The sequence below is a fragment of the Sinocyclocheilus anshuiensis genome, unplaced genomic scaffold (genome assembly GCF_001515605.1).
Source record: "Sinocyclocheilus anshuiensis isolate Anshui unplaced genomic scaffold, SAMN03320099.WGS_v1.1 scaffold1036, whole genome shotgun sequence".
NCBI lineage: Eukaryota > Metazoa > Chordata > Actinopteri > Cypriniformes > Cyprinidae > Sinocyclocheilus > Sinocyclocheilus anshuiensis.
This window is the reverse complement of record NW_015550226.1, coordinates 1,200,232-1,211,207: the sequence shown is the minus strand read 5'-3', so window position 1 is coordinate 1,211,207 and position 10,976 is coordinate 1,200,232. Positions and strand designations below refer to the sequence as shown.

The window sequence follows — 10,976 nt, the reverse complement described above, 5'->3', positions numbered from 1 at the left end:
ATGATCCTTTAGAAATCATTCTAATATTCTGATTTATTATTAGAATTATCAATGTTGGCAACAGTTGTGCTGCAAAATATTTTTTGGGAAACTGCAATACTTTTTTCAGGATTCTTTGACAAATAAAATGTTAAACAGAACAGCATTTATTAAAAATATAAATCTTTTCTAACAATATACATCTTTGCTATCACTTCTTATTAATTTAACACATCCTTGCTGAATAAAAGTTTTAATTTCTTTAAAAAAAAAGAAAAAAAAAAGTAAAATGGTTTTGAGTGGTAATGTGTTATAATCTGCTATCCCCGTTTTATTTTCAGAGACCTGTATTTTTGATCAAATAAATGCAGCCTTGATGAGCATAAGAAACTCCTTTAAAAAACATAAAAAATTGTTCTGATCCCAAACTTTTGAATGGTAGTGTATATTTAATTTTATTTCATCATTTTTCTCTAAATGAATGAATGGATGAATGAACGAATGAATGAATGAATGAAATTTAAAAAATAGATTTTCAGTGTGGTCTCGGAACCTTCTTTTCTGTGCATGTGTGCCTCTATGACATAACCATTATTTAAATAAACAAAAGAAAATTTAAAAAGTATATTTGCAGATTTCAGTGTGATGTCAGACCTTTGGACACAATGTATATATATATATATATATATATATATATGTATATGTATAAATAATTTTCAAAGCACCAAATTCTTGTCTGTGTGTCTGTGCACGTGTGCCTCTGTGATTGTGTAAATGCAGCTTTGTATATATCCATATTGCACTCTCTGTGTGCATATGCAGCTGTGTTTAGCTAGACACACATGCACGTTTGCACGTTGGGCTCACATTTAACCAAATTTATCCTGTTCCTGCACGTGCCAGTGTGTGGACAGGTGTTTGTGCTCACGCCAACACCATTGTTACTCCGTTCTGTGTTCTGTGTTTGTCAGGGTTGCGGAGCTCACTGGCTACGAGCCGCAAGACTTAATAGAGAAGACACTTTATCATCACGTCCACAGCTGTGACACTTTCCATCTCCGCTGCGCGCACCACTTGTGTGAGTTAGGTTTGTTTTTACTCATTCCTCTGACCAAGTCCCCTTTACAGCATCTAATAATAACCGCAGCTTTGACCGTCATGAGGGTACAACTGAGCACGGTAATTGATAATACCACGTTATAGGAGATGAATATGATCTCAACATACTGATATGAGAACGAGCTTAGATTAAACATGCAATCTATTAGTGACTAAATTAGTGAACCGGATTGAAAAAGATTTTTTTTTTCTACACGTTTAGTCCTTATAAAAACACAATTTTCTATTATCTACTGTTTATCTATTACATTGCTGATTGCAGCACAACGCAGCTTATTAAGAGACACAGTATTTGACATTATTTGCTATAAATAGTTATTAGGCTGAAAGAGAAATGGCAGTTTATGATTTAAACATGCAAATAAAAGCAGTAATTAGCTTTCCTGAAAAAAAAAAATTGGAAAAAAAAAAAAAAAAAATCCCAATGTTGCTGATGGAAATAAACAACAAATTAATGAATCGTTCTTTTTCATTTTGTTTTGCAAAAGAAGAGTATGTGAAGTGAAAGTGTCAGACATGTTCTCTAATTGATTGCACGTGTTTTTCTCTCTGTAGTGCTGGTAAAAGGACAAGTCACCACCAAATACTACCGATTCCTGGCTAAGCAGGGTGGGTGGGTGTGGGTACAGAGTTATGCTACTATCGTACACAACAGCAGATCGTCCAGACCACACTGCATCGTCAGCGTCAACTACGTCCTCACGTGAGTACACTATGTAAAGCTTTTTATGCCTCTTCAAATATGCATCTTCAAAACAGCTTGATATCTTTATACACTGTTGTTTAATTGTCATCAATTAAATTCAGATAATGAACACTGATTTCTATGCAAGGCTATAAATTCATTTATTTATTATCATTTTCATAGTTTATTTTTTGAAGACTTTTGTATTTGTAACCCCTAGTTTTTGTGCTTCACTGTTGGCATTATTAATAGCCTGTATAAAAAATATAAACCCCTGATGTGTAGTAGGTATTTGTAATTACAATTTACAATAACTGTTTTCTATTTTAATATATTTTGAAATCGAATTTATTCCTGTGATGGCAAAGCTGAATTTATCAGCAGCCATTGCTGCAGTCTTCAGCGTCCCAGAAATCCATTCTAATATGCCAATTTGCTGCTCAAGAAACATTTCTTATTATTATCAATGTTGAAAATGGTTTTGTTTTTTCAGGATTCTATGATGAATAGAAAGTTCAAAACAACATTTATTTGAAATGGAAATCTTTTGTAACATTATACAAGTCTTTATTGTCAATCTTGATCAATTGAACGCATCCTTTCTGAATAAAAATATCAATTTCTTGGAAAAAAAATCTTACTGACTCCCAACTTTTAAACAGTAGTGTATATGCAAGCAAATTTATATTTTCAAATTAATCAATGTACTTCCACAATAACATGGGACACTTAAATAGAAAAAAAAAACCTAATAGTTAAGTTTAGGTATGGTGTGGGATTAAGAGATCTACAATATGGTCATGCAGAATAAGGTATTAATATGTGCTCTATAACTACTAATAAACAGCCAATATGCTAGTAATATGCATGCTAATAAGCAACTAGTTAATAGTGAGAATTGGCCTAAACTAAAGTGTTACCACTTAAACTACAGTATACCCTCTAAGTGTTCAATAATGCAATTCCATACACATACTTGAATCCAGTTGTACATGACTAACATGCATGCAGTGTGTTAGGCAAAAGTGTAGTATCCCATATCATTTCTTAAAGCTTCTGTCTACAGTTGTGTTGAATTGTCCACATTATTCCACTATTACACAGCTAAAAGGCCTCTCTCAGTGACTTACAACTAGCAATAGGTTCAGTACAATATCATTAAGGTTCAAATTTATGGTGTTCGCAAGTCCAGCCATGACAGTGACTGAGCGAGTTAAAGCTGCCCTGATGCTCATCAGTCAGTTCGGGGTGTAATTCCTGTTCTTGCTTTATATAATATGCCAGCTGCATGTACGGGAACTGCATGGGAGCCAGGGGACGTGGGTGATTTATTTGTCATGCATTCATACTGACAAACTCCGTGCATTACCACAATGAACTTTTCCACTGGAACTCTCTGGAAAGAATGAGGTGGGATTGAGCAATGGAGCCATCGCTCAAACTACGGTTTTAAACGAGGGACGTATGAAAGAGTAAAGCGCAGCGTTTGTGCACATACTTCCAGAGAGCCCATTAGAAGCGATGCCAGCATCTGGAGCATTGACCCCCCCCAGCCTCGCTCGTTCTGCCTCCTTTGCTATCTATCTGTTACAGATGTAAATTAATTGCGCGCTATAAAAACCTTCATTAAAACAAAGTTGATTGGTTTTAATATGCCAGTCTGCCAATAGCCCGCGCGTGTCAGATAGCACTTCAGCCACAGCTATAAAGGAAAAGTGTTTATGAGGTTTAATTAATAGGTTGTAAAGATGATGAGTGTTTATAGCTCACAGCTTGCTAAGAGTGTCCAGGAATGGAGTTCTCTCTTTTTTTGGTGATATTCTCCGCCATCGTCCATGATTCAGTTTCCTTGAGAAGAATGATTTCCATAAAAGCGTGCGTTGCAGTGTAGACATCATGAGTGCGAGATCTGTTTCCTGTTTAACCTCTCCACATGTGCTCTCATTCAGAAATGCACAGCTAGTCTTTAGTGAGAAAAGGAAGCGAGGTGGATATGTCTGGCGTCTTATCGAGGTGTTATCAGAGTCTACTCACACGGGCTGTGAGGTGTGAAATGAGATGGTGTGTGTGTGAGAATGGCAGCTCAGGTGAATGAGATTGTGTGTATGCGCTAAACCACTCACACCAGCCAACCTGTTGCACCTTAAGGGTCTTGGTTTCTTTCTACAGGCCCTGACCTCGGGAAAACTCTTTGTTTACATAGAGCGTACAACAACGGTGTCAACTTCATGAGATCGCATGGATCTGCGAGTGCATTTGTGCGGGTGCATGTGAGAAAGTGTATGTCGGTCTTTTTCCAAGATGTTGCCATCTGCATGCACTCCCATTAGTCTGCGTGCTGTCTGAGCCAGACTGCTAGGCCTCAGAAGGGAAGCTGGCATTGGCGCCTGGCTAGCATACGCTCCAGCCATCGTTTTCTGAAAGTTATACATCACTGGGAACAGAAATCCATACACCACTTTACTGAGAAATCAATTCCCATTTCCTAGTTATGCCTTATGTGGTGATCCCTGTGTGGGTTTGATTTAGCCAGACATAGCTCTTAATCTCACTGTGTATTTGAACAGAGCCTCCAGCCCTCTGCCGTATGTTTGTAGGAGCCTTGTTCCAATCTCGCAGGAGAAACAATGCAATTCATTTTCTGTCATTGAGTCTTCCTCACACACTGCTTCACAAATGAGCATGGAGCCTGAAGCATCTAAAGAAAAAGCTGACCATACATTTCTCTGAGTGGTTAACATGAAAAGGAAAAATGCACCAGTAAACAGTAATACAGAGATAAGCAGTGTAATTGCACACCCGGCTGGGTTTGAGGCTCAATGTTGCTGTCATTCCCCAACAGGGACACGGAGTACAAAGGACTACAGTTGTCCTTAGATCAGGTGACGTCCACTAAACCCTCATTCACCTACAACAGCCCGTCCAACCCCGTCAGCGAGAACAGAAGAGTTGGCAAAAGCAGAGTCTCCCGTACCAAGACCAAAACAAGACTCTCTCCCTATTCACAGGTCAGTATCACAGAAACGCCTTCCATTTGGCTGGTAATGGTATATTAGGAGCACTAGGACGGTCTTCTGTTGCTGGGAAGACTTCAAATGTGATTTACACAACTAGCTAGGACATGCCTAGTCGTTCCTTAAGTAACATTTCCATAAACCAATCATTGCCTTCTAATTTTAGGTGTTGGGTTAGGGATAGGGTTAGGGCGTGGAACAACATGCAATCATTGCACTATAATTTTAAGGGTAGGTTTGAGGTAAGGTTGAGGATATATGTAGGACTCGGACTGGATGATAGGAATGTTGGGTGTTGATCCAGTGATAAAGTTATAAGTTTGACAATCCCGTTGGACAAGTAGGACAGTGGTTTTACTGGAGGCACCCCAAGACTACACATTTTCAGACTCGCCCTAATCAAATACACCGGAATCAGCACATTAGTAAAATCGCCAAGACATGAAATGGGTGGATCAGATAAGAGAGACATCCAATGTGTGTTCTGCTGGCATGCCTCTGGGAACAGGGTGAGGAAACACTGTATTAATGCATATTCGTTTTTTGTGCAGTATCCGGGTTTCCCCACGGATCGCTCGGAGTCGGATCAGGATAGCCCGTGGGGAGGGAGCCCACTCACTGACTCTGCGTCTCCTCAGCTTCTGGAGCAGTGTGAAGGCATAGACTCCTCATGCGTATACCGGCAGTTCTCAGAGCCACGGCCACTCTGCTATGGCCTACCGCTGACAGATGACCATCATACCTCCAGCGACCTCTACAGCCACACTCACTCCGAGTCCTGCGAGAGGGGTTGCTGTAAGGCTGGCCGATACTTCCTGGGCACCCCTCAGCCCGGGCGAGAGGCGTGGTGGGGCGCAGCCCGCTCTGTCCTTACATTACCCAAGACTTCGTCCGAGAACGGGGACAGTTTCGAAGGTGTGATGCCCCACATCACCTCCATCCATAGCCTGCAAGGTATGTTTCTTTCAGTGGATCTGAGGTTAGAAACCAAATGTTTTTCATTTTGGTTCATTCTGAGCAGAAACAATATGTTTTGGCCTCATTTCTAAATCAAACCGGGTTAGCTATAAGAACCGAATTTCTCATTTGTTAATAAATAAGAGCTGAAGAACTGAATGATTCTCGACTCGTCTGTCTATAGACCAGGGGTCTCCAGCCCTGCTTTTGGAGAGCTGCTTTCCTGTAGGCTTTAGTTCCAATCATGCTTTAACACACCTGCCTATAATGTTCAAGTATCATTTTGATTAGCTGGTTCAGCTGTGTTTGATTGGGGTTGGAGCTAAAATCAGCAAGATGATAGCTCTCTAGGAGAAGGGCTGGAGATCCCTGCTGTAGACAGTAGTTTACAAATTTGGTCTTCTGCAGCGGTGTCCAAACTCGGTCCTGGAGGGCCGGTGTCCTGTAGAGTTTAGCTCCAACTTACCTCAACACAGCTGTCTGGAAGTTTCTAGTATGCCTAGTAAGATCTTGAGGACAGCATGGTCAGCTCACCTGACACGAACGATTCAGGTGACCGATACCACGGTGACCAATGCCGTGCAAGTCCTCAAGAGCCCAGCAAGATTGAGACGTTGATACGAGCCACGCAACAGATGATCAAAGAGGAGGAAAGTCGTCTGCAGTTGAGAAAGGCTCCTACAGAAATACCTTTGGAGTCTACAAACGGTCTGGCCAAGAGCCACGGCTCGTCGTTTCACAGTACCGACTTTCCCCAGTCAGCGTTGCAGAGCGTGGTGTGTCGGGGGCCGGCTCAGGTTATAAGCCCCGCCCCTAGCCCTGTTCCTCTGTCCCGTCTCAGCAGCCCCATCCCTGACAGACTGGGTAAAAGTAAAGACTTCCTGCAAAGCGAGCTCTCCTCTTCTCAGCAACACCAGCAGCCGTTGCCCCTGACGGGCACATGTGCTGTCCCCCGCCAGTACCTGGAAAAACATACAGCCTACTCGCTCACCAGCTACGCACTAGAACATCTGTATGAGGCAGACAGCTTTAAAGGATACTCCCTGGGTTGCTCAGGTTCCTCCCATTACGACATGGCCACTCATCTACGCATGCAGGCTGAACAAGCACCGGGCCATAAAGGCACCTCCGTCATTATCACCAACGGCAGCTGATGCTTATCAAATCCCGAATCGCCACTCAGTGCTTCACCCTCTCACTCGAGCTAGCCTAGAATTTCTGATTTGAATTTTTTTTTTCGTTCCTACAAATTCTACAAATACTTTTTTCTTAATTCTTCATTGTTTTCTAGTAAAGTAATTAAACATCCTTGAAGCATACATTTACTTAAGAAGCAAAATTGCTTAAGATGTTGTTTTTTTTTATTATTCTTTTTTATGCTTAAGGTTGTTTATGCTTAAAAAGAAAAGCTAAAAGAATTGCAATTTTGTATAAGTAAATTGATCTTATTTTAAGGATGGTTAGATATTTTTACTGGAAAACATGATAAAAATACTGATTAAGTACACTTTTGCAGTTTGTGAGTTCTTGATATCTGTGAAAGGTACATTTGTTCATCTGTTCACAGAGAAGAGATTCCATAAAAGAGTTTGTTTGTCAAATACTTTATATACCTGATTATTACTTCTTTGTTTCTTAACGACTATTATAAGCTGCTTGAATGAATGGGGATTGTCCAAATCATTTCTCAAAGTAAGAGATTTAACGAGAACCATGAATTACATGATCTCATAACAGCACAGTGATATGATGGTTTCGCAAATCTACGCAGCAAATGTATTTAAATGATTTTAGTTTCTGTAGTTCACATTTGGATTTGGGTTACTGAATTGTTGGGTCACAATACTTGTGGTTAAGCTACATGTAAATTGAAATTGTGGGATTTTTTATCTCTTGTTCATTAGTTTTTTTGTTTGTTTGTTTTTGATGCAACAATTCTACATCCATGACCTCAAATTCCATCCAGGTTTTAGTCATTTGCCCTCTGTACTTGAGACACAGCAGTAGCGTGTTTTTAACCAGTCCATCTGTGGCACTGGGGAAACTACATTTTAATATTACAAGAAAAATTGAAGTAGCATGCTAATGTACCAGAGATTAACAACTAAGTCTAATGCAAAATGCAGCATTAATTTATCATTGTTTAAGGTTATTGTTGGATTGAATCTTAGCTCATTTGTGTACTGGGATACTTTTTGTAGTTGCATATGCTGCCCATCTGTGTTTGGACCCGATTCAGTCAAAGGCTTGAAGATTCAATTTGAGAAATTGGTTGAGCACATTATTGTGTTACTGAGTTGAACTAATGTTTTCAACCTTGTTTTGTCCCTCTGCAAGCCTCTAACATGTCAGCCTTTAAAATGAAAACTGAGATTATGCAATTATGAAACACATCTGATTTTATTCAAACAAACGGAACAATAATAGAAATGAACTAAATGACGACTCTTGCGCTGGTTCGATTAGAAGGTCTGGAAATGTGTTTTTGGCCCAATGAGTGATTGACTGCTGCGGTGCTGGAAGGCTTTGAGTTGAGCTGCTGTTTGGTGTATTGAGGTTCCACACTGGAGGAGTCTGATATGAACGTTAAAGGGGGAATTTTCTGACAAACTCTACCCCGTACCTCACTCCTTCTTCATGTATTTATAAGAAACTGGCTCTGTTTGGAAAGCTGTTTTTCTCTGAGTGAGAGAAACTCTGAAAAAAAAATATTTATGATGTACATACTCAAAATACACCCCGCCCCACCCACCCACACCAAATAAAATGATGCAAAAGTTGCAAAATGGTATTGCAAAATGTATTTATTATGTGAATGAAAAATGTCTTTTGTTTCAAAATATCGCAGTGTGTGTGTTAATTTATAATTTTCAGTTCTGCGTCTAAATTAAATGCCATTGTTTCCTTTCATGCATCACTATTTCTAAACGTATAATGAGAAATATTTTAATCTGTTTTCATATTGCAGCAAAACTGTTTGGAATAACATAATTCAAAATTGGTTCTGCATTTGCTTTTAAATTTTGACATTGTTCATTGAGAACTCAGGTGAAAAAGATCTTGAAATAACAAATATATTCCTAATTTGATCATTATTCATGTTTAATATGATATTTCATACTCACTTGAGAAATTAATAAATGATTGCAAAGATGCTCATTCATTGAAAGGCTGCATGGATTTGATTTTTAAATGTTTATTCATTTTGTTTTTGAATCATTTTTTGGTCAATTAATTTTTGTGTCAAATTACAGCAGCTTTCAAGACAAATGATTTAATCGAAAAATGAGAAAAAAAAGTTAAAATACTAAAAAGACAAACACACCTTAACATTAACATTTTACACCATAAATTCCAATGAATACTTTATTACCTTCAGTACAATAACATCACACGTAAACAATATAATGCTGGAATTAATCTGCTTAAAATAAAGAAAGAAAGGTGAAATATGCCATGTTAAATCAAACAATACATGATGATTACATCTTAAACCAGCAAAAAGGCTATATTTCCTATAGACAGATATTTGATAAATATTTCATGTTTTTTGATCATTGGCACTCACTGTCATAAAGCAATAAATGCTTTTCTACAGATGATGAAGATCATATCCATAATAAAATGCATCTATGAAGATGTGTTTGGAGACGAGGAAGACTCTACCACTACAATAAATGACAGGCCTTATTCTATATAAACACAATTACTTATATAGATATTTTTAGCAAATAATTAGAAATAATTTGCACAAATGTATTTCTTCTCTGTTGTCTGTATGGTCAAATGAAAGAGCACGAAACAACATGTAAAGATTCTTGAAATGGTAGAACTAAACTGGTTGTTCAGTTCCAGATGCCCCAGAAGACGTATGTGTGTGTGTGTGTGTGTGTGTGTGTGTGTGCGCGTGCACGTTTACACTCCAGTGGGTGTTTTCTTTTTGCTTTAGGGATTTTGTTCTGGCTGCGAATCACAAAATGAGACTAAAACACACATTGCAGAGGACAACCATTCAGAAAGGGCTCTTTAAGAGCATCTGTCCACTCTGTGTTTCATGTGTGCTGTGAAGGAAGCTCAGGTAAACCCTTCGTCCTGACAGGTGTGTTGCTGGGCAACAGTGACTAATACAGACAGCATTAACACACATCAGTGAGTGGAGCTCCATCACAGCTGCTGCAGGCCTGACTCCACATATCCGCCAGTACAACGCCACATTTCACTGCTTGTTTGCAGTGCCTCATGCAAATTATGAGACATGAAATACATTGGAAAAGTTGACATCCTTGTGTGACTTAAGATATTCAAACTCCATTTTACATTTCACAAATTTCGCAAATAATTGCAAAGAAACGTCCAGTAACACATTCAATTAAATGTGAAATTTAGAAAAACTGAAATAACATTTTCTTGTAAAATGTACTTTAATAATCTTTATTTTATTTGCAACTTTAAAAAATACATTTATAATTTAGTGTAATTGAGAAACTACATGGAATATGTGTGCATGAAAAATTGATTTATGACAACAGGAAGATCGTTTGATTACAAGTGGAGCAACCAGATACGCCTTAAAATGTGTATACTGTAAAAACATATTTTCGAAATTGAAAATATTTGACAAGAAAATACAAGTTCAGACTTCTAACTTTTGAGTTTAATTCAATGAGTTGCTTTTAATGATTCTTTGTAATTATTTGTAAAATGTAATAGCAATATCTGAATTAAAATTATTTCTACACCTTTTTAGAGTTTAGGGTGAAAAATTATAATGCTATAAATCTCACAAATAATTGCAAAGAAACAGCATGTTTTTTTTTTCTCTCTCCCCTGTTTTAAATCCTCTTATCCTATAATATTTGTTTCATTTACAGCTATTTTATCAGCTATCCAATACTACTGAACTATCTAATGTGCTTGAAATGTAATGATTTCACATTATATTATTGCATTTGGAAGCGTATTTTATGTTATGTTCTGCTGCATGCATTGATATCATCCTATTTATGATTTTAGTTGCTTTTTAAAAGTCAGAAGATGCCAGCAAAATACTGAACTATTATGTCGTCCAAACTCAGAACCTTCATATTGAAATTAATTTGTAAGCAAAGATTTTCTCGCATAAATATCAGCACACACACAAAATATGTATTTTGGCCTCGAATCTGCATTAGAAAACGCTTTAATTCATGAAAATATACCCAAGCACAAAAAAAAAAAAAAAA

At 38.0% G+C, this 10,976-nt stretch overlaps 1 protein-coding gene across 1 annotated transcript in view; it reads left to right on the top strand.

Moving 5' to 3' along the window:
* Positions 1-6,957, top strand: part of LOC107661021 (single-minded homolog 1-A-like) — a 12,892-nt gene extending 5,935 nt beyond the window's left edge. Inside the window, exons 7-11 of the mRNA XM_016450464.1 lie at positions 951-1,057; positions 1,654-1,801; positions 4,626-4,791; positions 5,349-5,751; positions 6,262-6,957. Coding sequence (XP_016305950.1) covers positions 951-1,057; positions 1,654-1,801; positions 4,626-4,791; positions 5,349-5,751; positions 6,262-6,908 — 1,471 coding nt within the window. The 3' untranslated portion in view covers positions 6,909-6,957. The remainder of the gene's footprint in view (positions 1-950; positions 1,058-1,653; positions 1,802-4,625; positions 4,792-5,348; positions 5,752-6,261) is intronic.
* Positions 6,958-10,976: the final 4,019 nt, after the last annotated feature.